The 22,341-nt window shown below is 48.3% G+C and overlaps 1 protein-coding gene and 1 pseudogene across 2 annotated transcripts in view; both read right to left on the reverse strand.

Moving 5' to 3' along the window:
* Positions 1-7,137: 7,137 nt before the first annotated feature.
* Positions 7,138-22,341, reverse strand: part of LOC125086297 (putative olfactory receptor 10J6) — a 126,385-nt pseudogene continuing 111,181 nt past the window's right edge.
* APCS (amyloid P component, serum) overlaps positions 15,773-22,341 on the reverse strand; it is a 51,038-nt gene continuing 44,469 nt past the window's right edge. Inside the window, exons 1-2 of one of the 2 annotated variants that reach the window (XM_047705525.1) lie at positions 16,696-16,871; positions 15,773-16,584 (exon numbers count right to left, since the gene is read on the reverse strand). In XM_047705525.1, coding sequence (XP_047561481.1) covers positions 15,974-16,584; positions 16,696-16,759 — 675 coding nt within the window. In that variant the 5' untranslated portion in view covers positions 16,760-16,871 and the 3' untranslated portion in view covers positions 15,773-15,973. Of the gene's footprint in view, positions 16,585-16,695; positions 16,872-22,341 lie in introns of those variants that run through there. The other variant, XM_047705526.1, reaches the window with a different exon arrangement.

Consider the following 22,341-nt stretch of genomic DNA (forward strand, 5'->3'; position numbering starts at 1 on the left):
CGACTTTCCCCCAGCCTAGTCCACTCAGTTGGTCCATTTGATTGCAAGAAACTCCTGTGTTTTTCTGTCTTCCCATCTGCCCTGTGTCTGATCACCCATGTACCCTGGTGGAGAAGAGGGAGCCCCCACTCCTAGAGGCGGCCGAAGCCAGGACGCCTGACATTATAAGAGATTGGCCGTGGTCGGCCAGCCCCACACAGACCAGGGGAGGACACCACCGGCCATGCAGGGACTAGAGAGCAGGGTGACCAGAAGTGATGTAGGAGGCAGGCTGGCTTTGCAGGGACTGGGTGAGGTGACCCTTGGTTTCCGTGGAAAAATAATTGGCTTGTTTAAAAACTTTTGCAAGTTGGCGGCTAGGTGAAACTGCTTAGTTGGAGGACCAGACGGGACGTAGCTGGTCCAGCTGATGAGAAACTAACCGGGCAAGAGACCTTTCTCACAAGATGGGGGGATTCATGGTTAGGCCTTGGGGGTTCTGGAAGGTTCCAAGACATTGGGGCAGCATGTGGAATTTCAGGCCTTAGAATGTACCATCTGATTCCCTTTATTCTTGCCTTCTGGGTCAGACAGACCAATGACTTTGCTGTGTGAGAAAACCTCCAGTGGGGGAATGGGAGGTCAGGACACCCTTCGTGAAGCATTGTCCCAGACATGCGGGATTCTGGGACTCAGAACTAATGGGTGGAGGAGGGGATCCTACAGCCCCTGGTGTGCTTCTCTGTGAGGCTGGGGGAGAGGACTGAAGGAGACAGGGCTGTGGTGCTGACTGGCAGTGGGGAGTAAGTCCGCATCTAGGGTTCCCGGGTGAGCCCCAAATATCGGAGACCATCTCTAAAATGTGTTTTCCCTTCAGATAGGGTTTTAAGTCCGGGCTAACAAGATACCCTCCTACACCTGTTCCTTGAAGGGTTGGCAATCTTCTGGCAAGACTCCTCCAAGGCAGCTGGGCCCAGGCTGGGGAGAGGTGTCCCGTGTCACTGTGAGGATTAGGGGAATATTACCCCTTCTTTTGTCCTCCTCATTCTGTGTCTCCATGGGGGTGGGACAGTTTAGAACACTGTTTCTGTGCTGAGACACCCAGGATGGAGGTACAGAGCTGTGAGTGTGTCCACACAAGCATAGAAAGAAGGATGTGTGCTGCCTGCCGGAGGCTTCCTTCCTGGCCGCAGCTTTACCTGGAGCCCCCGCTCTTCTTCCCTCCCGTTCGGGTGCACCCCCAGCTTTGGGGGGAGCATGCTCTGTGAGGAAGGCAGCGGGTGGGGGAGGAGGCTGGCTGGGAGGGGGGCCCCCCAGCTCTGCATTGAGCCAGCGGTCTGTGTAGTGGGCAGAGGCCCCCGCCATCTGGCCAGACTTCTGGGTGGCTTGAAGGAAGGAGGAAGAGGGTCTGAGAGAAAGGAGGGAGCTCTTTCCCCTTCTGCACAACAGCTGCTGGATCCCAGGGCCGACTTCAGTGAGATGTCCCCCACTCCCTTTCCTAGATCTGAGGCTCCTGATGTCCTCCGCTCCCTCTCCTTCACTGAGGGACATGAGACTAACCAGTTGCCAGGAGCAGAGAATCCCTTTCCTCCCCATCGGCTGCTCCCCTGATGGCTCATCGGACTGTCACTACCACCCTCCAATGCCCACACTTGCCACCCGTCTCCTCTGCTCCTCGGCACTCAGCCCTGGCTGACTGTCTGTGAAAGTCCCCGTCTATATCCTTCAGATCCCTCTGACTAGAGCTGAGCCCACACGCTCCTGAGCCCCAGGCCCATGCACGCAGCCGCTTTCTTGACTTTTCCCACCTGAATACCTCACAGACACATCAGCCTTAAAAGCCCAAACTTGAACTCTGTGTCGGCTTCCCACCCACCCTGCTCCTCTTCCAGGGCTCCCTGTATTGGTCGAGGACATGACAGTCCGCCTAGCTGCCAAAGCTAGGACTCCCTGTGTCCTTTCTGACTCCATCACCCCCATATTTAACCTAGAACCGGGAAATGCCAGACCTGCTTCCCATGATCACAAGTCTGTCCATTTCTCTCCTTCAACACTGCTTCCCTGCTGGATCAGGCTACTGTCCCCTCTGTCGTAGTCCCATGGTGGCTTCTTGTCCATGTCCTGCCAGTCTTGGCCTCCAGTCTGTTTCTCCCTCTGCCAGTGGGGAACTTCCTGCATTATAAGTAACTCACCTTGTTGCTTTAAAGACCTGTGAGTGCCCTCCATTGTCTCTACAATGAGTCCTCCTTAGTCATGGTCTCAAGGTCCTGTGACTGCCTCCACTGTGGACTTCAGTCGCCTGCCGTGCCCCGGGAACCTACACCGCAGCTCTAGAAAACAGCATTTCTCAAATTTTCTCTTCCATACCTTTGCAAATGCAGCTTCCTCTGCCTGGAATGTACCTTTTATCTTCCTTTTCCAGACTCTTCCCTGACCTTTCATCCAGCTGACTCTTACCAGGCTTAAATTCCCCTGGTAGCTCTTGTCAGGCTCCTGCATTGGTTAGAACCCCCCACTGTGTTCCTAACATCCCATATTTCTCCCATGATAAGATTTCTCCTCGTAGCTACTTAACCCTCGGACGCCCGGCTTTTCTTTCAACATTCTGAAGTCAAGGGGCCTGATACCTTAAAGGCTACTATTGGATGATATCTGGCATGCCGTAGATCTTTGATGAAGTTAACCTTGCTAAACTCCAGCTAGAAACATGGGAACAATGAGCTCTTCCTCTAGATACAATCCCTGCCCCATTTTGCAAACCTGGGTGGAGATGCAAAGAGATTAGAACATCCAGCGAGTGGCAGAGGTGAGACTAGAATGCTGTTGGACTCCAGATCCCTGTTCTCCATCCCTGTGCGCTGCACGCTCTCGAAGATGCTCTTCACTGGGAATTCTGTTTCCACCCGCTCTTTCTAATCCACCCCAGTTTGGAGACTGTGCATGAGAAAGGATTGCTGCTGTTGTCCAGCACACTGATGGCTCAGAGAGGGGATGGCTCATAGCCTAGACCGATCCCAAAAGGGGGAAAGAACATTTCTGAAGCAGGGAAAATAGAAGAGAGGCAAAAACTGCCATCTGAGAACCCAGACCTTTCGTCGAGCAGGAGAGCGGTGGATGCCTGTGGTCAGTACCTAGGTTTTCCTTGTGATGAGAACTCTTAAGATCTAGTCTCTGAGCAACTTTCAGATAATACAGTGTAGTGTTGTCACCTGCAGTCATCCTGGTGCACCTCTCAAGAACCTGTTCCTCTTCTCACTGAAGGTTTGTTCCTTTTGACCCTCTTCATCGCAGTTCCTGACCCCCGACTCCCGCTCTGCCAATCACAAGTCCGAGCCGAGTTTTTTTTTTTTTTTTTAAGATTCTACATATAGGTGAGGTTCTATAGTATCTGACATTTTTTCCCCCCTCACTTGGGACATTATGCTAAGTGTCCTAATCTTTAATGTTATATGGCCCATCACTTGGTTCAAAAATTATTTAAGTTTTTAAAGATCCTCTCCTAGTATAGGCAGAGATGTTTTTTAATGAAAAAGTCAACTGTTTCTCGTTCTGTGATGCTAAGGGATTAGTTAGTGCAGTGACTTTGCTAGGGGTCCTGAAGAAACTGTGAAGTTGGCTTGCAGGAAATCTGGGCAAGGAGGGGAGTATGGACCCACGTGACCCTGCCATTATGGGCCAGCTTAGTACCATTCTTCAGGTGAGCACCAACTGCAAAGGTCACAGAAAAGCTGAGCACGTGTCCAGCTGCTGAAAACACACCAGAAAGTCAGGGAACAGCCCTGTGCGTATTGTGGATGCTGGAGTAGTGAGGGTTTATCAAGCTCTCGTTCTGCTGAATGCTATTGCAAGATGGTTTCTAACACAAGAAGAACCGTTCCTGGTCCCCACGTATTTGTTCGTGACCCAGTGAGCAAAACCCAGCCACAGTCAGTGAAAGCACAAGGAGGAAAATGGGACACTAACAGAAATCCCCACGCGGGACTGTAGGGGCACATAAAGAACAGTTGCCTGGGATGGAGGGAGGTAAATGGAGCTGCAGAAGACCATGTAAGGTAGCATTTATAACGAGATAAGCCTGCACAGAGTAATAGGTAAGGGGATTAAAATATAGATCTTTCCCCAGGAGAGGATGACCAAGAACTACTTACTTATAGATGGATGGTTACTGGTGGTGGGGGGCAGGGAAACAGATGATGCGGATGGGCGGCCCTTGCGAGGAGCCCTGAGTGATGAGCAGAAGTGTGGAATCACTGTATTGTTCACCTGAAGCTAATAGTACCCTGTGCATTAATTAACAAAGCCCTAAAAACTTTTCATGGCTATCGAGGTAGAATTAAACATCCTATTCACAAAGAGTGTTGTTGGGTACAGAGCAAGGACCTGAACCCAAGCTTCTGATTTCAGGTCTTTTCCCTTTCCACCCTGTGATGCAATAGCTTCTCTAAAGAGTTAGGAACTGGTAAATTTAAAAACCTGGACACCTGGTTGAATGATTATAGGCAACAGGTCTGGAGAAGACCTGTCTCTGTTAGGGTTTATGATTCCTCTGGAAGCTCTTCTTGGGTCAGCTCTGGTTAACTTCTGAGTGCACAGGTGGCTTGGTATGTCTGCTGTTGGGGGCATCTGGATGGAGAGAATCCAGGAGACGACTTCTGCTTTGATCCCTGGACCGAGGAAGAGTGGCTGTGGGGAGAAGTGGAAAGGGAGTGAGGGGCTGGGGGAGGTGATGCTGCTGGGAGAGGTTAGGACAGGTTTGGTCCCTTTCCCATTTTCCTGCTCAGAGCAGCCCTCCCTATCCCACTTCCTCCCTTCTGCACACAAAAGGGCAGGCCTGAGGACAGGAGAAGTTACTGGTCCCAAAGGAATTGAGGATAAGAGTTGGCACTATGGGTGGTCTTGGTGGCAGCGGGGAGAGGCCCTGTCATACAGTAGGAGAGACCCTTTCCTTCTGGAGGAAGGCACACCCCTCCACCATGCCATTTTTGGATGTGGGGGAGGGATTCCTGGTGGGGGTTGCTGAACCTGAGAATATGGTCAGGGAAGACCTTATAGCAGATCTAGGACTTTCGGACCCAGCTTTGGATCTCTCAAAAGCTTCTGTAAGAAGGTTTGCCTCCTCGATGCAGAAATCTCAAAGCCACAGGATGAACTACAAAGGGATGACCAGACCCTGAGTGAACTATTTGAAATGGATGCATTCCTGGAAAACTGTAAACTTCTAAAATTGAACCAGGAAGAAATCGACAACCTAAATAGACCGATATCTAGTAATGAGATTGAAGCAGTGATCAAAAACCTCCCAAAAAACAAGAGCCCAGGACCTGATGGATTCCCTGGGGAATTCTACCAAACTTTCAAAGAAGAAATAATACCTATTCTCCTGAAGCTGTTTCAAAAAATTGAAGCAGAAGGAAAACTTCCAGACTCTTTCTATGAAGCCAGCGATACCCTGATCCCCAAACCAGGCAAAGACCCTACCAAAAAGGAAAATTTCAGACCAATATCACTGATGAATATGGATGCTACGATTCTCAATAAGATCCTAGCAAACAGGATCCAACAGCACATTAAAAAGATTATCCACCATGACCAGGTGGGATTCATTCCTGGGCTACAAGGATGGTTCAACTTTCGCAAATCAATCAGTGTGATAGAACAAATTAATATGAGAAGAGAGAAGAACCACATGGTCCTCTCAATTGATGCAGAAAAAGCATTTGACAAAATCCAGCATCTGTTCCTGATTTAAACGCTTCAAAGTATAGGGATAGAGGGAACATTCCTGAACTTCATCAAATCTATCTATGAAAGACCCACAGCGAATATCATCCTCAATGGGAAAAAGCTTGCAGCCTTCCCGTTGAGATCAGGAACACGACAAGGATGCCCACTCTCACCACTCTTGTTCAACATAGTATTAGAAGTCCTAGCAATAGCAATCAGACAACAAAGAGAAATAAAAGGTATCCAAATTGGCAATGAAGAAGTCAAACTCTCTCTTTTCGCAGATGACATGATTCTTTATATGGGTTTTCCCACCTAGAATCTCAGATGTCTGTCCAGCCAGACCTTCCACTGGATGAGCTCCTTGGCTGTCACCATCCCTTTCTCAGGTGAAGGAAAAGGAAAGCACTTCCTTAAAGGGACAAATGGCATTAAGGAATGGGCAGATAGGAGAATCCGTGACACAACACTGAGGAGAAGGAGGCACCAGACTGAAGTGCCCAACCCTCCCTACCATCGCCTGAGGTAGTAAGAGGTATGTGCGGGTAGGAAACCAGAGTAACTCCCAGAAGCTTTGGGGGAAAGTACAATTCCTTAGGAGCCTAGTAGGAGGACAGAATCTTTTTTTAGCCCATTCCCTTTTTGAGAAGGTGACTTGAACATCACTCCTGACTGTGGGCATTGGCTGGGTCTTCTATGTTTTGTCTGACCCAAGAAGGCCCATGGGCTGTGCAAGTGAAGACTTTCATGGTTCTCACTCCAAACAGAGCCCAGCTCTTCTGACACACTTATTTTTCTTCATAATAATGAACGAGAAGCTGGATCCATGGACGGAACTAGCAGCTGGAGAGATTCTGATGAGCACGGTCAGATCGGACACAAGGGCTGTGTAGCATACTGCTGTGACCAGCGCTCTGGGCACCAGGCTGAATGGAAGCAAAGACTTTAGTGTAAATCAAATACAAGCTAAACTTTCAAGGACTAAACCAGTGTCTTCCAAATTTAACTTTTTTTTTTTTAAACACATGCCTCACCTTTCCCAAAGGTTCTGAGGTAATTTTGCTATTGACTTTCTTCCCTTGCTCGGGAGTTTTTGTCCAGTTTAATTCTCTGTAGGGTATATTCTTGAAGTTACATTTTTATTTTCAAACCTGAAACTACCACATTTAATGTGCTTTTAAGAAGTCCCCCCCCACTCTAGAAATGGGGATCTCCTTCCTTAAAAGTCATGCCCATCCTCCCTGACCCAGATGAAAATGCCTGGATCAAACTTTGGAATATATGGAAATAAAGACTAAGACTTCATGGGAGGGCTGATGAAGCAAGATGGGCACATCCCACTGCAGAAGGGACTGCATGGGACACACTGGTAAGGTTGGAAGCTGTGAAGATGTGTGTTGCTCAGGGATCGATGTCTCATATAGGCAGGGTCAATGTATGAACTGTTTCTTCCCACAGCTCTGTGTAGGGCATCCTTGACTTCATTGTTCCTCAGGCTGTAGACAACAAGGGAGTGATGATGGTGTATGTCACTGAGAAAAGGTCTTGTTCTGCAGAATCCTCAGACATGGGCTTGAGGTAGACAATGGAGACACAGCCATAGTGGACAGTGACCACCGCGAGGTGGGAGGTGCAGGTGGCAAAGGCCTTCTTCTGGCCCTGGACAGAGGGGATCTTGAGGATTCTGGAGATGAGGAGGATGTAGGAGATGAAGACCCAGCCCCACAGGGACCAGGATCACACACAAACTGACAAAGTCGATCTCATCGATAGTGATATCCATACAGGAGGGTTTCAGGACAGGGAGGATGTCACAGAAGAAATGTCCAGCCACTCTGTGACAGAAGAATAAGGCAAATATGGGTGTCACCTGGATGACTGCCGTGGCCAGACCAATGCCAGAGGTGCCGCACATCAGCTGGGCACACACCCTCCTGCTCAAGACATCTGTGTACCTCAGGGGGTTGCAGATGGCCCCATAGCGGTCACAGCCCATGGATGTGCTCAGAAGGCAGCTGCTGCTGGCTAAGGCAACAAAGAAGAACATTTGGATGGGCTGATTCTGGGCTAGGAGACCAGATGGCATCCGTGGAACAGGGACAAGCATGTACGCGGTCTCCAGACTAGCCAGCGTGCTCAAGAAGATGTAGCCGGGTGCATGTGGGGGGACGGTCAGTGCAGATGAGGGTCATGAGAGCATTGCCAGCCAGGCTGGATGTGTATGAGACAAGAAAAACCACAGACAGGGTGATCTGATGGTCACGAAACCTGGAGAAGCCCAGAAAATCACACTCCCTCACCTCTGTGAGGTTCTTTCCCTGCAGCCCTCAGTTTCCGTATCTGAGAACAACGCAGGTGTCAGCCCGGGGCAGGTTGCCCCCTGACATGGGCTCGAACAGTGATAGAGGAAGGGATACAGAGAACAGAGGCACGCACACCTCTGTCGTTCTCTTGAATCGGGGGCTCGTGTAGGTCTTAGGGCTGGCTGACTCCCTCCCCCGTTTGAGTTCTTTCTCTCTGCTTGATCCTCCCTTAAGTCCTGGCCCAGGAGTTCCCGTTAGATGAGACCACCCCACATGCCTTTTCAAAGTCTCCTCATGAACACTGTTTCTGTAGGGCATGGATGGGAGGATTTTACCTTTAAGAACAGCCCACAGGGGCCCGAGCCCGTGCTGCTCCGGCCTTCCTTGTCTCTTCCAGGGAAAGGACCAGCCACCGGAACAGGGAATTAGGGGACTGGGGAGTCAAGCTTTTACAGAAATAGTCATGGATGGGTCGTTGTCACTTAGGAAAAACACGAAACACTGTACAGTTGGTAGAATTACTCTCAGGGACAGGCTCTTCAGGAACATTTGAATGGGTGTGTGGATGAAGCGTCTTGGGCCCAGCTGAGATGTCCTGTCATGCTGTTGGCAGACTGCTTTGTTGTAACGACGTGCCTAGAGGGACTTGAACTGTTGAGGGGCAAGGAAGGGGAGAGGGCGAAGTGGCGGGAGAAGAGGACTGGTAACAGGAAAAAGAAATAACTGAATGAAAGGACTACCTGACCTTTTTCAGCAGAGGGAACTTGAAGAATAAAGAAGGTCAACAACTTAAAATCAAATGTTATACTATGTTGTGATACCAGCCCCTCCCGATGTGCAGCCTTTAGTTCATGGAATTGGGCATAGAGAGCACTGGGTGATGGCACAGTGTAGACAGGCAGCCAGCAGGAGGCAGGACAGGGGAAGAAACCCTAGGGCCTCTCTGGTTCTGCCTCTCCCCTGTGAGCACTCACCATCTTTCCTACAAGTTTGGTGAGGGACCCTGGGAGATAGCTGCCATCTGTCAGATGTTTAAAGAACAAGGTAACCACAGGCTTCAGAGCTGGGGCACATCACAGAAACTGCCACTAGGAATCTAGGAAACATAATCTAGAAAATGTTGCAGATTTTCTGGAAAGTATGCCAGCATGGGAAATAAGGAGGCATGCGTTTAAGGGAGAAATGGGTGTGCCACAAAGTAATTTAAGAGACCAACCAACTGGAAAGGTAAGGATTCCAGAGCAACCATGCGACTCAAGGCAGATTTGTAGAAAGAAGGAGGTAGAGGGGTGATTTGAAGATAAAAGTAAACGTTTAATTCCTTGGTCTCCATGGCTGCATTTTGGGGCCAAAAAGTGACATGTGACTAGAGGCAACTAGGTTGGGTAGCGACCTCAAACCTTCCTCCCTTGCTGAAGGGTCTGTTGAATGGAGCTGCTTTGTGACCATGGATGGATGGATGGATGTGTGTGTGGACTATACTGGACAAGACCCTTGAAGGAACAGTAATACGATTAAAATGTGTGTATGTGTATATGTGAATGCACATACATTATATGTGCAAAAAAAATCCAAAGATCTAGCTGACACTCTGATGTGTTCACTGTTATGTGGGGATGGAGGGAGTGAGGTTATAGGAAGCTCGGCTGACTTTTTACGTGTGTTTACAGTGAGGATGGTGACCCTTGTTCTAAAATGCTACAGAGCATAAAAGCATGGCTCAAAAAGAGTTAGGAGAAGTCAAGGAGGAGAACTTCGATTGAGCAAGGATATGGTTGATGACTGGTCTGAAAGTCTGGTTACAGGGAGTGAACAAGGAACTTCAGTAGCTCATGGAGGAGAACCACAGATCCCATCTGCCTTTTTGGTTTCTTGTTCAGCCTGATGCAATGAGAGACGATTAGTAGTGAAGGAGATACTGAGGGAAGAGGAGAAAGCACTGAGCTGAGTTGTCAGGAGGAGGAATAAGAAAATCCCTGGTATCCTTAAGTTATGGTCTGAAAAGTAGCATTACTGTCACCCCAAACCAGCCAGATTTGTGTCATTATGCCTTGGGTAGATACGAATTGACTGTCTTTGAGGGGATAATAAGGGTAGAGACCGGATGGCTGACTCTGGTTACTTTATTGGCTGGTGCAGGGCTGGATTGAACTGAACAGACCATGAAAGGTTACCTTAAGACCTTCCTAAAACTTGGAAATAATGCATGTGTTCTCCTGTGGATGAAGCCCTGTGAGAGCACAGAACAATGGGAACATTGGAGGCAGTGTTCTTTGCGCGTTAGTATCTGCTTTGGGGGAAAGGTGTGTGTGACGTTTGGAAGGGGAGAAGCACCACCGCTAGGGAGAGCTACCACTTCTGCCTCCCCGAGGTGCTCAGTGGACAGCAGAGGGCTGTGCTCCATGGGCGTCACCTGCACACGGCCTGTCCTCCCAGGTGGCCAGACATACTTCCTACAGCTGCTGTCCTCTGCACATCCTGACTCACATTCTTCCCAACCACATTCCTCTTCAGAAGTTCTGTTCTACTGCCTCTTGTTACGTCTCCCGTGATGTTTGAGCATCGTACACAGATTAAGGGCAATCGCCCACTTAGCTCACTTCTCCACTCCTCTTGGAAGGGCAGAAGCATTCCAGGATGATTCCTGGAGAGGAACATAAGACTCAGATGACAAATGCAGGGCTCTTGATGCCTTTGGAGATGAGCGTGGCCCCAGAGGACAGTATGGGAAGCTGGGGACATGGAAGGAGATCACACTCCTTTCACCCTCCTCAGGAGTTCTTACACAGAAGACCTCCGGTGGCAGCAGATGCCAGGGCTCATGGTGGGAGGAGAGAGGTGGTCCCAGAGAGCACTCTGAAGCCAAAAGGGTGTGGAGTGGCTGGGTGGTTTCTGCCATTGCAGATTGCCTGGGATAAATGCTCAACAGTTAGAACGTGGGTCCATGAACTTCAGGAGGATTTTGACATTGGGTGGGGGAGGGTTTGCTCTTTGAGACTGCCCACCATAAGTGACTGCAGCTGGACACTGAGAGGCAGCCCTTCTCCCACCAGAGCCTTCTTGTGACCGCACCCTAAGGGTGTTTCTGTGTAAGGGACACACCAGCAGATAATCTCGAAAGCACGGTGTAGCACAGAGAGCTTTCAAGATGATTTATACATTCCAGAAGGATAGAAACCCTGTGGGGGAATAAGAATACGGAAATGTGCTCATGCATCAAAATTTTAGTCATGAAGCCAATATTTCTACCAGAAGAAAAAGACAAATAGAGGGGAGAAAACACCGAGGGTATAGAGGAAACACCATTTGCAAAGGGAAGAAATTATGACAAAAGCCATAGGTATTTATAAATGCCTAAATCTTTATAAGCAAAATATGTGCCTTGAAACAGAATCTATGCTTTTAAAAAACCTAAAAATGCCAGGTAGGCTGAGCCCCTGTGTGTGAAGGAACCGTGAGTTAAAAAAATAACATGTTTTTTTGGTGGTGGTGGGGCTGGTTTTTTTTTTTTTTTTCCCACCCATAGATTTTATCCCTTTTATTTTTCCTTTCGTTTTAAAATCGGTAGAGCCAGGGAGCCAACCAGGGAGGACAAGAGACTGAGGATTATGAAGAAGTATTCAAATTAAATGCGACTGGTGACTCCTTTGGGAGGGCAGTCTTCTCCTACCCAAGAGCCCACCCACTTTGAGTTTGTGAGGTGTGCGTGTGTTCTCTCATGGTTTCGGAGCATACCAGGCAATCACGATTTATTTGCAAATCATTGCAATGCCAAGAAAACAGATTTCCAGTTTTGGTCAAAGAAAGAGTCTTGGTGTCTTCTAGAGCTCAGCCCTACTAGATTCTAGGTCTGCTCTCGTAGAGGATTAGGTCATTTACATGTCACTGGACTCTGGCGAAGGCACAGGTGATACCTTCACACTGAGCATTTCTGGTCCTGTTGGCTGTACCTTTGGAAGAGTTGCCCCTTTAAACTTGGATTTGGCGGGGACTCTCAGGAGAATTTCTGCCTAGCTTTTGTCTCCTGGGTTGATTGCCAAGAGACTTACTGGGCATCCCATGGGTCTGTGTGGAGTCAGAATCCTGAAACGAGTAGGGGATCTCTGCACCAATGGGTCATGCAAGGAACACTGGGCCAGCTTCCATCTTGCACGGTCTGGGCCTTTTCTTCTAGAGGAGAACAGCTCAACTCTGATGAAGATGTGCTCCGTGTCCCATGGTGCTGTCTTATGTCCTTTTGAATCCATGTTAGTATATCGTCCTTGTTAGTGTCAGTGAAAATGCCCTTCTGTAACAGTGGGGTGTGGTGCCCCTCTGCATCTATGGGAAGAGCTTCTCCTTTCTTGTGGTAGCAGACCTACCTGTCTGGTTAGGTAAGGATCAGGCTTAACAGCAGGGACTGAAAATAGAGCACGGACAGTCCTTTTCATTTCTAGGAGTACACCAGAACATTAAGGCAGAGGATTTAAAGTTGGGGTAATCCTCTCCCCAATCCCACCCTCACTAACAGGGAGCCCCTGTACTGCACGAGACCCTGCTGAGCAGGTTTTTTTTTTTTTTTTTTTTTGTAGGTGCCCCCTCCAGGGGTGGGGGCTATGGTGAGGAGTTGTTGCCTCAGCCAGAGCTTGAAGTGAAATGCTGTGTTTTGCCTTCTGACTCCAGACACAGCTGGGTTAGTCCCCCTCCCTGCCCCCACAGACTCTGGGCCCCAGCGCAGTGGGTCTGTAACAGGAGCAACTTTGCTTCTTGATCCAGTGGCTGTGAGCAGACATGTGTGCCTTTGCCCCTGTCCCAGCTGTCTGGTGGTACCTCTTGGTGTCTCCTGTATTGGACTTTCAGAAGAATGGCCATAGCCAGTCAAAACCTAGATGGGAGATCCTGGAACACAAATGGAGGTTTGTTTATAAGTTAGCCACTTGCTCCCATCAAGGTAAAGAATAAAAGTGACTCAGGTCACGTTGTACTTGCCTTCTCTTATTGGGGTGTTCTGGGATACCTGTTCTTGTGAACAGCAGAAAGAGCCATGAATACCTAGAACATCTTGGCATTCCTCTCCAGAAGGGACGACACACTGGTGCTCTTGAGTAAAGGTAAGAGAAATGTTTGCATCCTCACCCCAACTCAGGTCTACATTAAGGCATGTCCCAAACTCAAGGAGACCTCATTGTTTTAACCTCAGACCCCTCCAGAGTTTCCCCCTATAAAACAAAACTGCAAGCCTTCTTATCAAAGAAAAATTCTTTATAGGCTTTTCTGGTAAAAGCCAGTCCTGGTAAAAGCCAGTGCTCTGACCTGGTTTTCTGTAGCTTCACAAATAGAACCAGATCCACTCTTGTACACGATAAAGGCTCAAAAATTGCTTTTCTCATGAGCACTGTCTATAGGGTTCAGTACTCCTTGCGCACCTGTGCACTGCTCATTCCCATGGCTCTCCCTGCCTTAGTGGTCAGTGTGGGGGAAAGTGGCCATTACCACAGCTTCTGACATGGAATCCCTCTCTGATCAAGCTCCTGGGTCACCCTGCTTTGCAGGTCCTTCCTTTTCCCTTCTGGATTCTCAAGGACTAAAGTGGTTTTCTGTGAGTTCTGCTATTTTCTGTGTTGTGACAACCAATATACCTGAGAAAAATGCCTAAAGCAAGTAGGCACAAATCCTGTCTCTATTTTAAATGAGGTTAAAATGGAAACTTTCTTCAGTTTGGAAGGAGCCATCGATGTGATATTAGTTAATAAAAAAACATGACACAGATCCACTGACAGCAATTTCCAGAGGAAATGATGGACAAGTTCAAGGACTCTTGTATCCTTTGGCCAGAACAAGACATGCAGAGGGGATGAATGTGGAGATAGGGAGGAAATGCTGTGGGAGAGCTGTGGCTTTAGTGCTGTTGCTTCAAGAGAATCACGGGTCCTGTTCCTGGTGCCTCAACAGGATGGTTGCTGGGTGGACAGCTAAAGCCATTGTAGAAGCAGAAAAGTGTCCTCTGCATTACGTTCATCCTAGACCCCTAGAGCTTATGGGGACCAGGGACACAGGAGTGTTTCTTTCGGATGAAGTGTGGGTCCCCTAGAAGGAAGGACTGGTGTGTAGTCCTATTGTGTTCTTCCCATAAGAATCATCTCAGGAGGTAGAGGGTCCCCAAAGGCAAGAAACGAGTCAGATACTAGATTCTAGGGCACAGAGAAGAAGTGACAAGTGATCACCGAGGGTAAATAATCCATCAAACTCAGAGTTGAGACGGGGAGTAGAATATCAACCTGAGATTGAGGAAAGCCTGAAGATGGAGAGGTATGGATTCTAACGCAGGCTGACTAGAATATAAACCCCCAAACCCGTACCATGATCCGCTCAGTGCTGTATTTGCACCCGGCGTAGTGTCTGGTACAACAGTAGGTGCTCAATTAAAAAAAAAAAAAACCCACAAAAAAATGGTGAAGCCACTTGAGTATACATTGATTGGATTAAAAAAAAAAATGTTTTAGGTTCCTTGACCAAGGGGGGTGTTCAGTCAAAGCCATTTACCGATAAGCCCCAGCACAGTGTCTGGGCGAACATGTCTGTGTTCCTGGAGGAAATCTGTCCTCTACAGGGAGAGCCTGGTCTTTGCTCAGTATGCACAGCGCTCACAGTACAGGAAAGGTGGCTGACGTTAAACTATAAAGCCTTGAGTCATGAGCTGGTGAATGGAAACGAATTTTCTACATTGCTGAAGTCCCTGTCTAGCCAGCTTGATGTTCTGGATGGTTTCTACCTCACCAGAGAGGTTGCCGTGTTCTTAGGAAGTCCCTCCAATCTACTGGAGCACCCGGGCAGATCTTGGATTCTCCCTGCTGGACCCCGATGCTGTGCTAATGGGATTCCTGGGTTCTAGTCCACTTCCTTGTAGCTGGCATCTGTCTCCTCATTGACCCCGGGTGAACGAATGCAGGAGTTGGAAGTAATCCCTCCTGTTATCATTTTGAAGCTCTCTTGGCTGTGGTCTTTCTGATTTCCCTTGGCTTCATGCCCTGTTATTGGGGCAAATTCTGCCTTGTTTTCCTCATGCAGTGAAATTCTCTTTGGGGTCCTTCTCTAGGAAAGCACTGTCTTTCTGTTGGGGATAGGCCAGGAACTGTGGCTTGTGGCTCTTGTGATGGAAGGAACTACTGATAAAACTGGGCGAGTATTTTGTAGTACTACAGTTAGGATGCTGGGTGCTCAGGGCTGTACCTGAAGGAGGTAAGTGGGGATCAGGTTATGGAAGACAGTGTCACATTAAGGGTTTAAATTACATTCTCTGTGAGAAGAACCGGGAGTCATGAGCAGTATTCCTGAGGACTTCAGGACCGTATCCTGAAAATCAAGTGTCGTATGATACCACAGGGAATTTTTAGAAAAAGCCATGTTTGCCTTATTGCACAAGGACTCCAGACTTCTACACATTTTTAGTTTCCATTCCTGCTGCTAGTTTTCCTCATTACTTGATGTCAGTCTCTACATTATTTTTACTTATCTCATTATAGTTTTTTCTCTGCTGTAACCTCAGCCCTCTTTTTGATTTTTAGCTGGAAAACCAAATAGGATTCCTTTTGAAATTTTACACACATTTGGAATTAATATGAAGTAGTAGCTTGTCGGTATTGCCACTGCCTTACTCAGAGGGCTCTGGCTTTGCGACGTATCTTCCTAGTTATGGGTTCCCCTCCCGTCCCACTTTACAACCCGGTTGTTCTGGATGATTAAAAAAAACAAAAACAAAACACAAACAAAACCCACTGATTTCCAAGTAAGTGGATCAAAGTGAAATGCTTGAGACCATGCATACTAAAAAAATGCAGGTGGGATGACACAACACACTTTCCTACTCAGTGACACAGAGACAGGAAATTCAAAGGCAAAAGCACTCTGGATATGGGATCTCTCATGGCGTTGTCTTGAGTGGATTCCTCACACATTTCGCTCTCAGAGGCTCCTGTTGACTGAAGACCTCAGTCCCAGACCAGGGGTTTGATGACCACGTAGCCTTGACTCTCATAGTCCAGAGCACTCCAGTCCAGCACGTTGGGATCAAGGAGGTAGGATCCTTGCTGCACAGACAGGATCTGTTGTGTGGACAGCACAGAGTCCCACATGTACAAGTCCCCGATCTCCCCCACGAAGGACTGGTTCACGTCAAACCCCCCTCCATATGAATCCTGCTCCTGCCCCAGGATGATCTTGGGCTGAGTCGCCACTGAGTAGCCCTGCTTCAGACCCTTCTTCACCAGTGGCTTCCCATTGACCCAAAACTCAGCAATGCCTGTGGAAGACTCCCAGGTAACACAGATGTGCGCGGGGCTGAGGAACACCTCGGCAACTCTGAAGGTGACTTTGGTTTTTCCAATGTGCAGGGAGTACTCCCCAACTCTTTCCTTGAAGACAAGGATCTCATTGTCCTTGCCCCGGGCATTGTAGGAGAAGAGGCTGTGGGCACGGCTCAGGTCGCTGTAGGCTCGGAAACACAAGGTAAAGCTCTTCAGAGGCTTCTCCATCTTTGGAGTCAAGGTCACATGGTCAGTAGAAGATTCTTGAGGGAACACAAATACCTTACCCCTGAGGTCTGGGAATGGGAGTAGAGAAAAAGGACCTTTACCCTACACGCAGGGAGAAAAATAACTTACCCAACCCCCCTCTCATCTCGGGCTCCTTGACCATCCCGTGACCACCCTACCTGTGCCAGCAAAGGCCCCCAGGAGACTGGCAAGGACAGAGACCAGAAGCAGCAGCTTGTCCATGTTCTTGGCCTGGGGCTGTGTTAGCAGTAGAAGGACTGGGGTGAAGGCACAGAGAGCACCGTGGTTGTCATCCAGCTTCCGAGGCTCACGCTTTTAGACCTCAGGCTCCCCAGGGTTTATATGCAGCCGTGGGGGAGGATGGGGGATGGACAGCACCAGGGATGTGTGAGGTATTTGCCAGCCTGCTCCCAGTGCCCAGGGTCAGAGCTGCTGAGTAGAAGAGGGCCGAGCCTGGCCAGGAAACTCCTAGGGGTTACTTATTAGCTACAAGGGACTGCTAGGGTGCTGCCCCTGTGACCTGGTTCTGGGCTGGGAGAGCAGAGGTGGAGCTGGCAGGGAGGGGTCTGGTTGGCCCGGGGAGGTAGGGCGGCTCACCCTGTTGATGTGGGGGCCTCTGTGGGTTGTGTGTGCAAGACTTCCCCCTCCCCATGGTTCTGTGGAGTGGACTTCTGTGTAGGACATCCTGGGATTCTGCTTTCTGCAGATCCTGAAGAGTCTCTTCCCCTTTGATTAATCAATATTGAGCAATGGGTCTTGCCATTGGCAAGGGACAAGAGAATTAGAGGGTGCACTGTCTGTCTCCCTGAAGCTTATATTTTCAGCTATTACTCAGCTCTTCTGAGTATTGTAGTGTTTCTTTATGCTGGATTTTCCCATTTCTCATTGGGACGTACTTCCCTGGTAACCTATCCACTGTCTGCAGATAGGTTCACCTGGCGCTCGGTTTTCTTCATGTCCCTCATATTGAGAGTATATTTATGTGAATTTTTGGTGATAGCCTGATTCATACATGACTTAAAATCATTCATTCATTCCCAAGCATGACCCTGGGTGATGGAGATTCATCGGTGACCTACTGTGGCACAACCCCCGTGATCTAGGTTTCTGTTCCCCCTGTTAAACTAAAAATGCAGGGGCGCCTGGGTGGTTCATTAGGTTAAGCATCTGCCTTCGGCTCAGGTCAAGATCCCAGGGCCCTGGGTTCGAGCCCCATATTAGGGTCCCTGGTCAGCGGGAGTCTGCTTCTCCCTCTGCCCTTCTGCTGCCTGAATTAGACCCAGGTCCTTCAGCGTGGGAGCCAGTGCTGCTCACCCTCCGCTGCAACCTTGCAACCAGATCTTATCGTACTCCTGTTGTCTCTCTCCTTGCTGTTCCTCATGCGTGCTGGGCTCTCCTGATCTCACTATTTCTAGTTGTTGTCTCTTATCCATTTGTTTCCTACAATTCTTCACAATTTCCAAAGACTGTCCTGATGTCTCAACTAGACCTGATTTTCACCTTTAACTCTCTGTAAGTTTAAGGTCAAAGACTTGAGTAGGATAGACTAGCAGTTGACTATGGTGAATCGCTAAACCTCTGTGAACCTTGGTTTCCTTTTCTGAAAAGCCAAGAAACAACTATCAGCTCCGTGTTTTTGTGAGGCTAAATGAGCTACCATAATGTGCGCAGAGTGCACAGCACTGTGTCTGGCTATTACTTTGAATTCTTGATGGACATTACCATTGTCTGTCTCCTATTACCGATAACTAGTGTATTTATCTCTTATCCTTTCTTGACTGACACTGACCATTAGGGCTTCTTCATTTTGAGGTGGCCCATTTTACTTAATTATTCTTACACATGAAAAGAGCCCAGTGTATATTTGTGGAATCAAAGGATTCAAACAGGGTGAGCGCTTTTTACATAAAACTGCAGCAATAAAAAGTAGAATCCAGGGGAATGATAGGAGCAGGTCATGCTGAAAGCATGAGTGGGGAGGTAACCTCCCCCAGGAACACAGGTACTGTCTGATTTCCTTCCCCAGATGGTAATTAGCAGGTGCCATGAAAGTTAAGGGAACACAGGGCTCACCAGCTGCTTCTGGTTTCCATCATAAATTATTCCGTTAATCTCTTCAAATGCAATATGAGGTTGTGTCTGGCCCACCAGGGGTGGGGTTGGTCCTGGAGAGGTCAGAGGTAAGAGTTGATGCTGCTACTAGGGCCACATTCCAGGGTTAGAGCTGGACTTGAAAACTGTGTTTAGACCTTGAGCAAAAAGACCAGCTGGGAAGTAGGTCTCATAGTAGATGGGAAAAGGCAGTGGCAGCATCAGTGGTGGGGCGGGGGGCGTTTCTCCTTTTTGGTTTCCTTCCCTGGAATATGTTTCTTAGCTCTTGGCAGAGAACAGCCTGAGCTTTAGGAGTCCTCAGATTGGAAACCAGATCTTTCCTGTTGCAGAAAGGAAGGCTCTTATGTCAGAGGAAAATGAATCTGGTGGCCTCAGAACTGGGTGGGATTCTCCAAGCAAATGAAATCTGTGGTGGCTGAGAGGCTCCTCGGTGCCTCCCTGCCAGTGGAAGCTCAGGGGAGAGGTGGTGGTTCCTGTCTGCATGGTTCTGGAAGACTTGAGGGTGTGGAGGAAGAGCAGGGCCACCAGTGTGCCTCAAGTTGAGCTGTCCCAGTTCCGTCAGTTGGCAGCCAGTAAAGTTTGCCTTCAGGAAGCAAGGGGCTGCGGGAAGAGGGCAGTGCCAGGAAAAAGTGTAGCATGAACTCAGAGCTGGAGAAAGCTAGAGGTGTGAACATTACCCAAGGGACTGAAGAATATTTGACCCCTTCCAAGGCCTTGGGTGTTTATAGAACACATAAAGTCCTAGTAATCATCGATAAAGACTAGATAGGGAGAGCCAGAAGAAGAACATGAGCTAGACCAGCATTTTGGCACTAATAAAGGGTTAGTTGCCATGTGTTCTGTTAGTTGTGAGGAAACCTGAAAGTATTTGTAAGCAAAGGAAGGACCACAGAGATGTCCAGAGTAACTGAGCACTGCCGTCATCGGTGCTGTGTAAAATCAAAGGCATGTAATCTTAGACTGATGGCAGGGTCTTAAGATTTCATTTTTAAGGAACCTCTACACCCAACATGGGGCTCGAACTCACAACCTCAAGATCTAGTCGTACACTCCACTGAGCAAGCCAGCTAGGCACCCCAGAGATGAGTTTTGTAACAGTATATGGAATATGGAATCAGATTTTTCTCTAAATTTATGATTGCATATGTTTTGGAAAAAGGTGGTGCTAATGGTGCAGTATTGAGGGGAGGAAGTTCCTTTGGAGGAGGTAGAGGGAAGTCAGGTTATTCAAATGCTGAATTTGACATGATAGTATGATTTAAACTTTGAAAAAGCCAGTGGAGACTTTGTAATATATATGTGCCACTTGGGATTAAAAATACAAGTTTTGGAAGAATCAGCATATAACAAATGGAAACAAATGGATTGGAATGCAAGTTGGTGCAGCCACTTTGGAAAACAGTGTGGAGATTCCTTAAGAAATTAAAAATAGAGCTTCCCTATGACTCTGCAATTGCACTACTAGGTATTTACCCCAAAGAAGCAGATGTAGTGAAAAGAAGGGCCATCTGTACCCCAATGTTTATAGCAGCAATGGCCACGGTCGCCAGACTGTGGAAAGAACCAAGATGCCCTTCAACGGACGAATGGATAAGGAAGATGTGGTCCATATATACTATGGAGTATTATGCCTCCATCAGAAAGGATGAATACCCAACTTTTGTAGCAGCATGGATGGGACTGGAAGAGATTATGCTGAGTGAAATAAGTCAAGCAGAGAGAGTCAATTATCATATGGTTTCACTTATTTGTGGAGCATAAGGAATAACACGGAGGACATGGGAGATGGAGAGGAAAAGGGAGTTGGGGGAAACTGGAGGGGGAGACGAACCACGAGAGACTATGGACTCTGAAAAACAATCTGAGTGTTTTGGAGGGGCAGGATGTGGGAGGTTGGGGGATCCTGGTGGTGGGTATTATGGAGGGAATGTATTGCTTGGACCACTGGGTGTGGTGCATAGACAATGAATTTTGGAACACCGAAAAGAAATTCAACAACAACAACAACAACAACAAATGGATTCTCTCCTTCAGTGGAAAAGATGTTGGGAGGCAAAGCACTGACTTGGATTCATGGGGTTGGAGGCAAAGAAAGGGAGACAGTAAGTTTTGGCAGAGAGAAAGGGTAGTGCCCAGAGTGTCATGGAAACCAAGTTAGCATGTTTCCAGGAGAGACCAGCAAGCAGTGTCCAGTGACATTAAGTGCATCAGTGAGATCTCAGTAGAAAGGATGCTAGATTTAGCAATAAAAACTTCATCGGTGACCTTTGGAAGAGCAATTTTCTCAAAGTGAGCATGGCAGGAGCCAGGTTGCAGGGGATGATGGAGGGAGAAAAAGAAGTCGGCTTCCAGAGGTTCAGTAATTCTGACAAACAGAAGGAAAACAGCAGGATTTCTGGTGGGACTCAGGATCCAGTGTGTTTTTTCATACTGATTTTAGATTCTGTTCTTGACAGAGCTATTGTGTCTGTGCCCCTCACCCTGTAACATTTCACTCAAGGAACCAGAAGAACCTGTGTCCTCCTGATATTGTGACTGACCTTTCTGCCAAATACTTATTTCAGACTCTAAAGACCAGACTGCAGGCTGCTGGCAGGCTCCTAGTCCCCTTCCCAATTCTGGCAGAGTCCTGAGTGGGCCTCTGTCTAGGTCCTGTGGACACATAGGAGTCTGTCTTTGATCTCACTTCTATTCCTAGTTTCAGGGTTCATTTGTAAAAGAAAATCCTTGACAACTTTGTCATCTTTTGGTTTCAGTCCTATATGTAGACCACACTACTTCCATGAGATCTCAATTCTGAATTCAGAGTTTGAAGGAGAGTCTTCTCTAGAATGTCCTAGTAATTACTGTCTCCTTGCCACTTGTCCCTGAGGGTGAATGGCATCTGGGGGAGGAGACACAGAAGGAAGAGAAAATGGTGGGGACGTGGAGTAATGGTGTTAAGTGTGCTCGGGACAGGAGTGTGTGTGTCTATGGTGGCGGAGGGGTGTGTTGATGAAGCAGGGGCAGGCTTCCCCACGTATTTTGGCTGGAGGAGCCCTTGGCGGGAGCAGTCCTATTTTACTATTGTTGCTTTGTCTTCCTCTGTGCGGTTTCTGCCCATGACCTAGAGTCCCTGGCAGAACAAGAATTTTCTCATTTTGACCTATTTAATTCCTGTCCCTAAAACCATAGAATATAGGGAAAAAGCCTCAGGGAAGCTGATGGTTCCTCTCACTGGGTGTCTTTAGCTTTGTGACTGCCCTGTCTTCTGTAGGAAATGCCACGTAGGCTCCCTCTGCATTAGCCACGTGCTGCTTCCTGAGTGTGCTGGCTGGTTCTGAGACCATAGATGCTTGTCATCATTCCATGGTGTCCTCCAGTCTGGTCTCAGAACCAGCCGGTCATCCTGTTCTTGATTTTCTTGATCCCACACCAGCTGTTAGGTGGTCATTTGGAAATCCCTAGGTAGTCTCTCCCACACCCCCACAATCCCCCTTTCTTTATTCTCAGTGCTGATGGGGGTCAGGGGTGCACAGCCTGCCTCCAGTCCAAGGTGGTCCACGCCTGTAGGGTGGGGTGCAGAGCGTCTTCTCCCCAGTCAGCTCAGCTCACTAGGACCATGTCTCTAGGGTCCAGGCCACTCCCTCTGTTCGTCATGGGACCCAAGGACATCTGGTCTTGAGGAATAGGAAGGTGTGTGGCGTTCGGCA

This window comes from Lutra lutra, chromosome 15 (assembly GCF_902655055.1).
Source record: "Lutra lutra chromosome 15, mLutLut1.2, whole genome shotgun sequence".
Lineage (NCBI taxonomy): Eukaryota > Metazoa > Chordata > Mammalia > Carnivora > Mustelidae > Lutra > Lutra lutra.